Below are 14496 nucleotides of genomic sequence, written 5' to 3'. Positions count from 1 at the left end.
CTAAATGCTATCCCTGAGGCTTTAACGGGCCTTGAAACCAGTTCAAAGCAAAACCTGGTTTATTCACCTGTCGAAAACTTTATCTAGCAGTTAAAGACGATCACTCAAGATAGTTAATCGTGGCGCCACGTATTTGCAATGAAACTCGCATTAACGAAGGCGTTCGGAGGTGATACGATTGATCGATAATACACAATACGATATCTATCTTCTGAACGGACATTGTAAGTTGTTGAGAAATTAAATGCAAATTTCTTTCGACAGTAGTTTAAGAATATGCTTTATGAAAAATTTGTCTGCCATACGAAACTCATAGAAAATAATAAATAACATAGATTGCAAATAATTAAATTTTTTATGACTATAAAAATGCAAAATCAGACAAACATTTTATTTAACTTCGTCTTTATCTTTCTTTTTTTTTCCTTTTCTTCGATAATTATACTAAAAGAAATTCTACTATAAAAAAAAAAATTTTTTTTTTTAATGAGACTTAATAAACATTCGAGTTTATACTTAAGAATTATATGAAAACAATAAAGAATTAAAAAGAAATAACCGGTTTCTATTAAGTATAATGTCCAATGTATAGTATGCACAAATCAAAAATTAAAAAAGAAAGAAAAAAGAGATATAACAGCTAAAATTATAAAATCTTAAGCTCACCTTTCAAGATATCCCTTGCACGTAAACGTTTGCGCGCGTGATATTGTTTCTTTACAATATCCTTTGTCGAGTACACTTTGTGGAAACGATTGAAATATATTTTTTTTTGGTACAGGGAGGAGAAATATAAAAGAAGGATCTTTCCCATAAAAAGTCTGCTCTTAAGATAGAATAAGGTAATATCAAACCTCTGCTTCTTTCTCTCTCATTTTTTTTCTTTTTTTCCACTTTATATATGTGTCATATCGTGGGAGTCTGTGAGTCAATCTATACGATGAATTGTGATAATCTGAAAGAGAAAAAAGAAGAAGAAGAAAAGGATGAAGAAGGAGAAGGATGTAATGGAAACGAAAAAAAGAGAAATAAAATGAAAAAATAAAAAAAAAAAAAAATAAAAAAAAACCTGAAGAAAAAAGAAAAAATCTGTATGACGTAAAAAAATGTTTTTGGAATTACATCCGTGATAAAAACGTGAATCGTTCGAAAAAATTAACGTATCCCGGTTGACCGGCATAGGTGGAGATGCCGAAAGATCGAAATTCAAGCGGCATTGGAGGGCGAGGAGGGGAGAGATACTCAATATCGGCGGATACTATAAGAGAAGAAGGGATATGAAACCATCGCCAGTTATATTGACTTTCTTTTAAGCGACACGTGCATACGCATATTCCATATAGAAGGATACAGAGATTAAAAAGTAAGTACGCGTATAACACGTTTTTATATTATTAAACAGAGAGTAAGTGTAAGCATGGATCTATAGTGTCTCGATTCTTCTCGCCTTATATACATATATATATATATATATGTGTGTGTGTGTGTGTGTGTGTGTGTATGTATGTATGTGCGTGTGTATGTATGAATGTATACACACGCGCGCAGACACACACACATTATTTCATTCTTATTGCAATCCTAACATAACATCTATCTTCATATAATATATATACTTATATACAACTTTACGTGCATCCTTTGCATTAAAATTCGAATTGAATACATTTCGGTATATTTCATCACATCTCAGTTTTTTCTCAAAGAAAAAAAGGATAATATGAAATATATTAATCGATATCGCAAAGCCGGATGTATATCCCGGATTCTCCTATAAGTGCTTTCGAAACGACGCCGGCCAAGGGAGCAATAATTACATGACGTCGGAGAGTCAGCTTTCACGTTCCAGAAAGTGAAAATTTAAGATCTAAATTTACAAGGATGTTACCAGCGGCAAGGTAGCGGCCACCGATATACATATATATGTATATATGGAAGTATAAAAATTATCAGACGATTCCTTTCGGAGACGTAGAGTCTTCTTCTTCTTCTTCTTCTTCGATATGTTTATATGTATACACGTGTGTCCGTTTACATGTGTTTATGTATGTGTATGTGGTTTTTTTTCTCTCCCTTTTCTTTTCTTCTCATATACTCGACGTTTCCTTTCGACGATCTTGAGAAAGCATGTCCGAATTCCCCTCGCAAACGATATTACCTATAACCCACATTTCTGTATCGTACATTTTATCGATACGCGAAATCGCATCGATCGATACACGATGTATTTAAATATGTATGTATGTATGTATGTATATATGTATGTATGGACATATACATAGATACACGTTTTCGAAAGCACTCGCTTACTATTCGAGATAATCATTTTTGTGAGATATCATAATTTCATCAAGAATTGCCATTGCCTAAGCATCTTCCTCGAAAGTTCTCGGACTATTCGCAATCAACGTCGAGATTTTCGTTTGATCTGTCAATTTGCCTAATTTTGACGTAACACTCGTTTTGAATTGTGAATAAACACTTCTTACTCGAGTATGTTTCATCAAAAGTCTCAGAACTTATATGCATATATACGACTATGTCGATGAGTGAAATACTAGTATATGTATTTGAGAATAGTAGCCTTGAAAAAACTACGAGGACCATTTCGATAGAGAAAAGAAAATTCCAAAAATGCGTACGCTCTCTTTCTCTCTCTCTCTTTTTTTTTCTCTATCGATATTTAAGTTTAAGATCCTTGTATTAGCCACTGAATGACTAAAACACACTCTCTTCGAAGAAAATTTTATGAGAAGACGATGTTTTTAATATTTCTAATATTTCCTATATATTATTATCATTGATCGATAAATAATCAATTTTTTATCGATTATTGTCATTGATCGATAAATAATTAATTCATTATTTATTCTTTCTTCTTTTTTTTTCTTTTTTTTTTTTTTACGTAACTGACTGAAACGAAACTCACTAGGTTTTACATTACCTCGACAGAATGAAGTTATTTTTATCGATTTCTCTGTTATTTGCAATATCTACGAGAGTACCATGTTCTTGCAAAATATATGCAAAATATAGTTATAGTATTAATAGGTAGGATGTTTTATTTTTGTATTCATATATGCGTGTATATATATATATGTATGTATACACGCATGAGCGTGTCTGTTATGTGGGATGGAATTTCTGTCCGCATTCTTTTCTCACATATAGAGGTCAAAACACATTTTACCGTTCGATTTTGCAGCAGCTTTCCTCGAGAAAAAAAAGAAAAGAAAAAAAAAATAAATTTACTGACATTAATAATACTAACATATAAACATGGACACATCACCTACAATACCACCTCCGCATTCCATGTGACATGAATATATCAAAGTAACTCGAAGAAGTTACTCGATAACCGGGGACAGACCTTGTTCATTTTTTAATTGACCTTGTCCATGGAACCCAAATTGGATTCCTCGTGAGTCATTGTAAAAGACACCGATAATTCGGAATTCATCCAATGATATCATCTGGAATTCATCAAGAGTGACAAAAAAAAAGGAAAGAAAGAGATGTTTCGGAACGAATGAATGAAAGAAATTGGCAAATTGAAATCACACGAAGTCGGATAGCCGCCGCGTCCTTAAAGGCCGAAGGTAAATCAACGCTTCTTTGTAACTGTAATCTCTAAAAAGAAAGAAAGAAGAAGTTCCATATCGATGTACAAAAGTTGCGTCAAGCATGGATGAGAATTCATCCTGTCAAAAACATCTAGACGAAATGACGCATACAAAATCGACCGCCTTGAAAAGCAGTGAAAGTAAGTCTAACTAACAACGTGCTTCGTATTACGGAGTGACATCCCACGGAGTAAAAGAGGCGTAAAAATAAAAAAAAAAAAAAAAGTAAAAGAAAATATCAAGAAGACGAAGTAGAAGAGAAAAAAATCTAGCATGCACATATATACGCGTACATATATAGGTTTAAGAATATTTCAAAGTCAAAGGATAGGAATCTCCCGCGTGTCAAGATTTTATTACTTTCTTTCTCGGATTTCACTTTTGATTTTAATTTTGTTGATTAAATTTCTCATCAAGTTTTACGAGAAAAAGGAGATACATTTACTTATTAATTAATTCTCTTACGTAGAAAGGAGAGTCCTCTCGTTGTTATTTGACACAGATTTTGGTAATCAAGCGAATTTTAAATATTCGACGATTAATTATAAATGTAGATACACTGACGAAAGATTTCTCGTTGCAGTTAAGCAATAAGAAGGCAATGAACAAAATAAAAAGTATTAAATTAATAAATTCAATAACATTTAAAATGCACGCTAGAAAATTAAAATTTTTATTAGACAAATAAGATTACGAGGAGTATCGATACAAAGTGTCTATGATCCCTATCTAACGATATCTAGTTGTAATGCGACACATATTTCATCGGAATAAAATTAAAATAAAAATCATCTTCGGCGAGAGAGTGGCAAAACAAGTTTCTCCAAATCTAAAAGACCTTTTCTCCTTGTTATAAAATTATTCTTAAGGATTCGATATATGTATTTTTGATTTTTGATTTTTTTTTCTTTTTTTTTGTAATTATATATACTTCATTTTAATAAGAATCTAACTATTACTAACGCATTTATATTTCTATTACAAGCATGTGAGATCATATCGATCATCGATTGTAATTCATTCGGATTATGAATGATTTTAATTTAACATGCATATGTCTGTAATAGCTTTCCACGCCTTCTAATCAGATTCGTCGGTATAGTCCGATCTACCTCTTTTGTTGCCTCTATCATCGTTTAGCTTTGTGATTTTTATCTACAATTCCGTTCCATTTTTATTCAAATTATATTTCAATCGTTAATCAATATTTTTATCGGATCAATTCTCAATGATATTAGAAGTAATATTCCTAGTAAAATTTCTAATCCTTATAGATATTAAAAATCGCAATATACTCCAATATTATTCTATTTGAAATAAATTTGTAAATATTTCATTAATAAAATATTTTTTGATTTATTAATTAGAAAATATTCCTCCGATACCCTTGGAATAAAAAATCTATTTTTTTTTTATTTCTAATAACACTGATCGTATATTAATAAATTCTTGAAACTGTTAAAAGATGCTCAAAATGAGAACACCATTATGGATACTTCTGATTGCATTAATATTAAATGCATATACAAATGGGCTTCCTTACAATCAGATTCCTGAATATTACACATCACGTAAGTAGTTTAATTTTCTTAAACAGAATTTCTGTTACAAATTCTATTTACAAATTGTATTATTATAAAAACTAAATATACGCGTATATAATTAATAATATAAATTCATTTTTTATTTACTAATTTATATATTGTACTATTATTTAAAAAATTATTCTAATATGTAACAACAATAATAATTATTATTATAATAATAATAAATAAAAACTGAACTTTTACTGATAAAACAGACATAATTGCAAACACTATTTATTAATGACGATTTAATTCAATCTTTATTTTTATTAACAGAACAATCATCTTGGTATAATAATAAACAGGATCAACAACAAGATAATAGCTTTTCTAATGTCTCGCCACACATTTTGCAAGAACAACAAGTCGGCGAATTTGGCACGGGTTGGAATCAATTAAATCCTTGTAAGTATTATCGATAAATAAATATAACGTATATTTAATTGTATGTTTAATGTATGCATTTTATTGTTAGTGTAATACAATTTAATGAAAAATAATTCATTATATATATATATATATATATATTTCAAAACATATATATAATTTGTTTATAACAACATTTTTATTATAGCAGTTTATATTAGTCAATCTGACTTATATTCTGGTTCAATATCTCAAAACACAGACGTATCAGATTTTATTACACTTTCTCAAACAAACTTAAAGCAAGGAGGAATAACCGATGGCGGATTAACTTTGTCTTGTAAGGGAGATAATAAAATCTGCGTAAATAAAGATCTTTGCATAGATGGATACGTTAATTTCATACAAAAAGAATTAATTCGTGATAAGCAGCAGGTAACAGATTTATATTTCTTACATTAGAATACTAATTGTAGCAATAGGAACTATTCGAAATTATGTGACCATTTATTAAATCTGTGAAATTTATATTTATATATTTTGACCTTTCAATTATTTTTATTTTTTAATATTTAGATTCAACAATGCAATCTCAAATATGAAATATGTTGTATCTTAAAAGATTATTTCGAACAATCACCATCTGATGTTGGTGACACAAGTATTCCTTTCCTAGAACATAGTGATTATCTTGATGTCGATCCCATAACTAATAATCAAGAACATATTCGTCCAGAACAAGTAGATCAACAAAATCTTTTGATCGATTTAAGTCCATCTCAGAATGTAGAATCAACAATAAAAAATGGTGTTAAACAGGTTGTAATTCAACAACAAATTACTGATTTTAATAAAGATACAGATATAAGCTCAAGTACTGCAGTACCTCTACAATCATCAATAAGTTCTAGCACTAATTTAGATCATGTATCTACTAAAGGTAATTTTATTTCAGTATAGATATTTAATCCATATTATGAAAAATTGTCTAATTTTCTATGAAAATGGTATTTATGAATCTGGATATAGGTTCTGCTGAAGTACAGCCATCATCGAATTTACCAAATTCAAGATTTACTGATTTCCAAGTACCATTACAATTAGGATGTGCAGCAGCTTTACTTTGTGTAGAAGAACAATTTTGTACTAAAGAAGGAGTAATTAGCACACAGCCTATCACATTTACAGAAAAGGATATTCTACAGCGTGTTCCATTAAGTGTAAGTTATAAATTGTGATTATTAATTATACTTGTTTATTTAATTATCAATTCGATATATATCAAATGATATATTGCAGTGTTCATAACAAATATAAATTGATGAAAAGGTATAAATTTCAAAATATATATAAACAAATATATGATTTTTTAATGAAATACTAAACATTTTAATAATTCATTAATTTTCATTTTACTCTCTCTTTCTTTTTCTCTCTTTCTCTCTTTTATCTCAAATCTATAGAGTTGTAAAAATTCTGAGAATGGAATTATTGGAAAATGCTGTCGTGATCCGAATTATGTAGATCCATGGCCGACGGGTAATTTACCAGCAAATTATTCTGGTGGTTTTGATGAACAAGGATTTCCAACATTTTTAAATATAGCAAAAGTACGACCACCAAAGAAACCAACTAGTGCCACAAAAACAGCATCAACTATTAAACCTTCAGTGAAACCAACTACATCTAGCAATGAACAAATTTTTACTTCTAAATCATCTATTCCAACATTATCCACGCTATCAAATGAGAATAATTATGAAGTTTCTGATTCTTCTATTCATACAACTAAACAAAACACTGGACCATTCTATACTCCACAAAATCCATTGATATCAAATGAAACACCTTTAATTGTACCAAGACCATTCACAAGTAATATCTATAATACTTCATCCAGCAAACAAAATTCTGTATTGGTTCCATTTGGACAAATACAGAATAAATGTGGAGTACGAAATAATGTATGTATTATATATTGTAATTAATTCATAATATTAATTGTACTCACATAATATTACTGTATATGTATTTAGTACATTTTAATATTTTTCATAAGGTTTTACATACAGAAGAATTAGATAACCCTGTAACATCTTTTGGTGAAATTCCATGGCAAGCAATGATATTATCAAATAAACATCGCAGTATATTATGTTCTGGAGTAATAATAACACCAAAAATTGTTTTAACAACAGCTTATTGTGTAAATGGGTAAAATTCTCTTTTTTTAAGTACATGTAACCTGAAGCCAGTAAAAAAATAGTTTATACATGGTTTAATATACATAATTTATACACAATTATATACATATTATCTTTTTCTTTTATATCAGAATTACACCACAAGAAGTTTCAGTAAAGTCTGGAGAATGGAAATTAGGATATGAGCTTGAACATGAAGAACCACTTCCATTCGAAATAACAAATGTATCGTCTATTGTTATTCATCCAAATTATGTACTGGGATCTTCTGTGAATGATATTGCAGTTCTCTATTTAGAAAATGCTATAACATACAACAGACATGTAAATCCATTGTGTCTGTCAAATTCAATTGAAACTCAAACATTAAATAAATGCATTGTAACAGGATGGGGCCAAGCAATAATTAAAGGTAAGAAATATGTGTATGTGTGTGGGTGTATATATATATATATATATATAAAATAATTTAAATCAAATATCTAAGAGAAAATTTTATGTATATTTAGTACATGCACTTGGTGCTATTATGAATAGTCTTGATCTTGACATTTTATCACCTGATGTGTGTATGCAACATGCATCTGGACAAAAATATAATATAAATATAGAATATGGTTCTATATGTGCAAAATCACATAATATAAATCATAATATGTGTCAAACTGAAATTGGTGGACCATTAGCTTGTCAAAGAGAAAACGGAATCTATGAACTTGCTGGACTTTATAGTCAGGATAATGGTTGCTCTCCTACGCATCAAGTAAACAGAAAATTTCCACTTTACATTTATAATTAAATACATTAGATTATTAATCGATTTATTCATAATTCTTTTCTTTCTATAGATTGCAATATTTACACCTATTGACAATGATTGGTTAAAGAAAATGATATATTATAATGAAAAAAATATATCTTCTCCAACATTTAATACAAAAGACGACTTGTATGACTATAGGAAAAGCGATCTTCCATCCGAGATAAATCAATATTTACCACCAATCTAGCAAGAAAGTATACAATTATAATATAGTGCACAATAAAGTTTTGAGAAAACTATTATTAACTTCAAATTATTTTGAAAGAACATATTCAATAAAATAGTTTATTCGATTTGCCCGGTGTAGGGATGTAAATAAAAAATCAAGATTTTGGATGGAAATACTGTGAAATATTAATTTAAAATAATTCCATACATATTAGTTTAAAAAATTTTCCTTAGAATTTTGTGATAAAAATATATGATCTTTATAATAAGTTAATTCTTGTATACTTTCTATAATATCAGAAGTAGCTCTGTGCTTCAATGTTTTTGGAGAACAAAAATTATAGATTTCTGGATTCCATCTTCTGTAAAATATATATGTATATAAAATTATGAATAAAAAATATATAAAACAGATTATTTTAAATATCTATTTTATAATATATATATGTCATCTTTATATTATTTGATATTTATTAATATCACAAACCTTACTACTTCTTTAATGGAGCTAACATCTATAATTCTATAATGTAAATAGTCATTAACTAATGGCATGTATTTGTTTAAAAATAAACGATCCATGTAAACAGAGTTACCAGCCAAAGGGCATTTTCCTCTTGGAACATAGTTTTCCAAAAATTTTAGTACAATTTGTTCAGCATCTTTCAAGAAAATTTTACTATTTTTAACTTCTTCAATTAATTTCGACTAAATCAACATACAAAATACATGATTATTCATTTAAAATACATATTATATTATAACAACTTACTTTTGCATGATGTATTTTACACCAATCATTCATATTATTTAAAATAGAATCTGGTTGATTTAGTACAATATTCAAGGGCTCAGTTATGATTTTTAAATTATTATCAGTAATTAAACAACTTATTTCTAAGATGTGACATGTTTCTATATCTAATCCTGTCATCTGAAAAATTGAGAAAAATGAAAAATGGTTATAAAAATAGATATATTAATATATTATGTAATATTTCGTATGTGAAATATTTAAAAAAATAAATTATATACCTCCATATCTATCCAAACTATGTGATTATCTTTAATATCGCTCATCATACGTCGTAATGAAACTATAATAAATAATAATATTAATTGTAGTATTAATAATTTTATAAAATATTAGATACTGTGATTATAAGAATGGTTCTAGTTTGAAATATAGATAAAGTTAATCATATTTTTTTTAGATTAAATTTATGATCATATTATATTTTTATATTTGTATTTATATTTATATTTATATTTATATTTATATTTATATTTATATTTATATTTATATTTATATTTATATTGTTATTTATTTAATTTATATTTATTTAATTTATATTTATTTAATTTATTTTAATATAAATAATTTAATTTGATTCACCATTGTAAGTAATATTAGATGGTTTCCACTTTAAACATGTTTTTAATAATTTAATACTCTGAAGAAACATTGATTTATTCTAATTTACTGTATATATCAAAATTAACTTAAAAAACTTTATACGCACGTGCTCTTTTTTATTATTCACCAATGAATAATAAAGATAAATACTTCCAAATAATATTTACAATTGCACCATGGCTCCATCTGATTTTGAAAGTACGAAATTAAAAGATATAGATAATTTTGTACGTCAAAATCGTTAGGAGTATATCGAAAAAGTAGCGAAATATCTTTTCATTGATAAATCTAGATGATCCATAAATTGTATCTTATAAATATTATGAATGTTTATTTTAAACCGGAGGATTTAATAAAGTTATTAAATAGATATATGTATTAGTGTTTTGATGCACTTAAAGGTTATGTTATTATACTTATATTTTTAACATTTAGTATTGTGTAAATTGCTATTGATACATAAATAAAAATCATACAATGTCTTTGTACGATGATTTTGATAAACATCGAACTTCTGAAAAAGTTGCCGGGTGGTCGTCCGGTATAAAATTATTACAATCGCAACTTCAATTAAAAAAAGCTGCAACTACACAGGTAAATGGTAAACAGCCAAAAGTAAGATGCATTAAAATATTAATTACTATATTATTTATTATATATTTAGCCAAAACGTGAACAGTATAGAAAAGCTACTGCTGTATTAGCACCAGTTATAGATTTGAAATCAAAGACTAGAGATATTGAGAAGGATGATGATGGTTTACATAATAATCCACTTACAACAAATAATACAGGTAGTATTGGAATTGGTAGTGAATTCGACTGGAATGTTATAAATGAATATGATCCTATGTGGCCTAATGAGTACGAAAAAGTAGTCAAAGAATTACGTGATATTCGAGATAGAGAACATGATCAAGAAACTGAAATGCGTAAAAGACGGCGTGATAATACACGTTTTGAAGATACACAAGTAATAAATAAATTGTGCAAAGTAATAAATAAATATTATATACAATTTTAACATTCAATTTATTATTTTAGGCAACAGGAAATAATACTTTAGTACCTCCAGAAAGAGACGAAGAACGTACTCCAACATCTAGGGGCATAGCTGGTGGTGCTGCTATAGCACCTCCTCCTTCGTTACAAGAATGTTCTGAACTTTCAGCATCATCGCCATCACCAAGACAGCCTTCTAATTTAGGTTATGCTACATCATCTGTCGCTGCCAAAATTATGGCTAAATATGGTTTTAAAGAAGGACAAGGCTTAGGTAAAAAAGAACAAGGCATGTCCGTAGCATTACAAGTAGAGAAGACAAGTAAAAGAGGTGGCAGAATTGTTGGAGAAAGGGAACAGCTTATGCCACCACCACCTCCAGTTTCAATGTCTCCACCACCTCTACAGCAGCAGATATCACAGCCACAGCCTTCGCAAGAAGAACCAAGTATTACAGAAATCATGAAATCACCAAGCAAAGTAATTCAGTATATCTATATTTTTTTTTTTAATTTTCTTCAATTTATTTTTAACAAAAAAATATTTTTTTTTTAGGTTGTATTGCTACGTAATATGGTTGGACCAGGAGAAGTAGATGATGATCTAGAGCCAGAAGTGAAAGATGAATGTAATACAAAATATGGTGATGTAGCACGTGTAATTATTCATGAAGTTATTGAAGCAACTCCAGAAGATGCAGTTCGTATTTTTGTAGAATTTAAAAGAATAGAAAGTGCTATTAAGGCTGTCGTTGATTTAAATGGACGATTCTTTGGGGGTAGACAAGTTAAAGCAGGTTTTTATTCTAGTGAAAAATTAGACAGTTTGCAATTAATGGATTAATGATAAGAATATTGAACATAGAAATTATACTAATATATACTATATTAATTCTTTCTTGTCGAACTTAAACTATTTCACCCGTTCGAAAATGCGAACGAAAATAATTCCGACTAACGGTATTACTATGCCTACAACTATTACGACAAAAATGAGTTAATATCCAGTTGAATCCTAATATTATTTAATGGCTTTTGTTTACGTTTTGAAGAAAAAAAAAATATGGAAATCATAAAAATGGATTTTACTCCAATATATATAGAATATATATATACATAAAAAAATATTTGATTTCTTTAAGTAAAATGGTAAGACAGTACATACTTCATTATTTTAATTTTAACATATTTTTTTTTTTATTAAATTGTAAGACTTGTTTTCATTCCTGCATTAAATATTCTACATACATAATATTTTTTCTGATAATTTTTTATTATACTTTATCAAAGTAAAATACAGCATAAAGAAGAAAAGTGCAATGTATAAATTATTTATTGAACTTTTCTTATATTAAATATTTCACAACCTTTGCACATTTTTGTAGAAATAGTATATATAATTTTTACATAAGCTTCTTTAGAAACTTATCATCTATAATTTAAAGTGTCATATTCATTTTTAGTATAATTATAAAAATAGTAAGAACATTTCATTTAAATGATTTAATTTGATGTAGTTAAGTGCCTCAAAAAATTAAAACACTGGTTCATTTATTTTATAAATGCATTATATGTATATTTTATTTTATAAGCATAATAAATAATGTATTATTAAAAAAAAGTACTAGATAATAGTTAATTAAATTAATCTTTCTTAAAATTAATTAGCTCATCTACTGCTTTATTTAATTGATTACTAAATGCTGTAAAACTAAATGTTGCAAGAAATCGTTTTTTGCCAGCTTTACCAAACGTTTCTATAAGCGATGGATCTTTTATTAATAATTTAATCTTTTTAGCAAATTCTTCGCTAGAACCATTAGCTAAATATCCAGTAACTTTGTCAATAACTGATTCCTTTGGACCACCAGAATTATGGGCAATTACAGGTTTTCCAATGTACATAGCTTCTAATGGAACTATACCAAAATGTTCATTGCGTGGTGTGTATATCAAAATATCACAGTGTTTTAAAAGAGAAACTTTATAAATATCTGATGGAGAACGTAAGAAAATTACTTTATCTGTAAGGCGTAATTCGTCAGAAAGTTCTATTAATTCCAAGTAATATTCAACATTTTCTTCAACTCGTTTATCGTATCCACCGGCCATAATTAAATATAATCGTTTGTATTCTTGTTCTGTTAAAGAATCTTTCAAATAGACAAGTGTTTCTATTGCAAGAGATAAATCTTTTTTTCTCTCATATCTATTAATAGATAAAAGTATAATGCTATCATCTGGCAATTTTTTGTTCAATACTCTTTCTAATACTATTATTCTTGTTTTATCAAAGAAGTCTGTATTAATGGAAGGATATAGAACTTCTGGTTCGATACATAAACTCTCAAATGTAGATTTGAATACATTACGAGTATATATACTATTTACAAAAATTTTATGAGCCATTCCAGTTGTAATTTTTTCTAAATAATTAAGAGGAAGACGATATAAAGCTTTACAACAACCTCCAGGCATAGAAAGTAATTGATCTGGATGGTGACAATAAAATATGATATGAGGAATGCGTAGTCGAAGAATAGGAATACATACTGAAATTAAATCACAAAATACTAATTCTGGACGGTTTTTTAAAAATAATATATAAGTTGCAGCATATACCTAGAAAAATATTGTAATATATATATATATATATATTTATATATATTTATATATAAATTTTTATTTATAAATTTTTATTTTTATTTATAATTACAAAATATATATTGTTTTTAACTTACCATTCGAATATAAGCACATAATGCAAAAAATTTGCCTAAAATATGTCTTGGTAGCCAATTACCAACAACTGTAACGGGAATCGTACCATCTTTTGTTTCAAGAAAACAGTGATCCGGATCATGATGAGTTGTCACGAAAGAAACATCGTGACCATTTTTCTTTAAAGCTAAAGCAGCATCAACAACTAATCTTTCGGCTCCACCAATTCCAAGATCTGGATGCAAAAATATTATACGAGTCATTTTACAATACTTTTAAATGACAATTCCACGTTTTATCATTAAAAAAATGCCTTGTTTCCAATTATCTCTTTTCTAATTTTTGATTTTTGACTATAGTATTAGTTCAAGAATATAAGTACATTCAAGTATATCCAGAAAAAACACAATCCTCAACGCCATCTATCTATTTGTATTCATTCACGTGTAACCAGTGATATTTTAACGCGCGAATTATTTAAAACAAAATTCATCATTCCTGGTTTTATAATGATTTACGCGAACAATAAGTCCAGCCGTAATTCTTGATTGATTTTGATGTATAAGGTCCCATTTTAAAGATGA

The 14496-nt window shown here is 27.9% G+C and overlaps 4 protein-coding genes across 8 annotated transcripts; 2 read left to right on the top strand and 2 right to left on the bottom strand.

Annotated features, from left to right (window-relative positions):
* The first annotated feature begins 1170 nt into the window (after positions 1-1170).
* LOC124424517 lies at positions 1171-8792 on the top strand. Of its 3 annotated transcripts, none has more exons than XM_046963693.1 (12): positions 1171-1363; positions 3206-3602; positions 5092-5197; positions 5489-5617; positions 5787-6013; positions 6155-6518; positions 6608-6798; positions 7042-7542; positions 7638-7792; positions 7914-8194; positions 8292-8545; positions 8631-8792. In XM_046963693.1, the coding sequence occupies exons 3-12, from the start codon at positions 5092-5094 to the stop codon at positions 8790-8792; spliced, it is 2370 nt and encodes a 789-aa protein (XP_046819649.1). In that variant the 5' UTR covers positions 1171-1363; positions 3206-3602. The 3 variants fall into 3 exon arrangements, with proteins under 3 accessions (XP_046819649.1, XP_046819648.1, XP_046819647.1); XM_046963692.1 differs by having other exon boundaries at positions 1172-1363; positions 3206-3766; XM_046963691.1 differs by lacking the exon at positions 3206-3602 and having other exon boundaries at positions 1172-1363.
* Positions 8793-8934: 142 nt separating this feature from the next.
* Positions 8935-11391, bottom strand: LOC124424523 (oligoribonuclease, mitochondrial). Of its 3 annotated transcripts, none has more exons than XM_046963701.1 (5): positions 11260-11391; positions 9809-9870; positions 9546-9707; positions 9261-9481; positions 8935-9135 (listed from the first exon to the last, which is right to left on the bottom strand). In XM_046963701.1, the coding sequence occupies exons 1-5, from the start codon at positions 11300-11302 to the stop codon at positions 8985-8987; spliced, it is 639 nt and encodes a 212-aa protein (XP_046819657.1). In that variant the 5' UTR covers positions 11303-11391; the 3' UTR covers positions 8935-8984. The 3 variants fall into 3 exon arrangements, with proteins under 3 accessions (XP_046819657.1, XP_046819658.1, XP_046819656.1); XM_046963702.1 differs by lacking the exon at positions 11260-11391 and adding an exon at positions 10297-10408; XM_046963700.1 differs by lacking the exon at positions 11260-11391 and adding an exon at positions 10170-10359.
* LOC124424520 (splicing factor 45) lies at positions 10426-12443 on the top strand. Its single transcript, XM_046963695.1, has 4 exons — positions 10426-10784; positions 10855-11163; positions 11235-11672; positions 11748-12443. Exons 1-4 carry the CDS (start codon positions 10668-10670, stop codon positions 12033-12035), a joined length of 1152 nt encoding a protein of 383 aa, XP_046819651.1. The 5' UTR covers positions 10426-10667; the 3' UTR covers positions 12036-12443.
* A 302-nt stretch (positions 12444-12745) lies between these two features.
* LOC124424519 (alpha-1,3/1,6-mannosyltransferase ALG2) lies at positions 12746-14401 on the bottom strand. The gene is made up of 2 exons (XM_046963694.1): positions 13933-14401; positions 12746-13813 (listed from the first exon to the last, which is right to left on the bottom strand). The coding sequence occupies exons 1-2, from the start codon at positions 14173-14175 to the stop codon at positions 12836-12838; spliced, it is 1221 nt and encodes a 406-aa protein (XP_046819650.1). The 5' UTR covers positions 14176-14401; the 3' UTR covers positions 12746-12835.
* Positions 14402-14496: the final 95 nt, after the last annotated feature.

This window comes from Vespa crabro, chromosome 5 (assembly GCF_910589235.1).
Source record: "Vespa crabro chromosome 5, iyVesCrab1.2, whole genome shotgun sequence".
Taxonomy (NCBI): Eukaryota; Metazoa; Arthropoda; class Insecta; order Hymenoptera; family Vespidae; genus Vespa; species Vespa crabro.
Note: the sequence above shows the minus strand (reverse complement) of the source record. Positions and strands in the feature narration are given on the sequence as shown.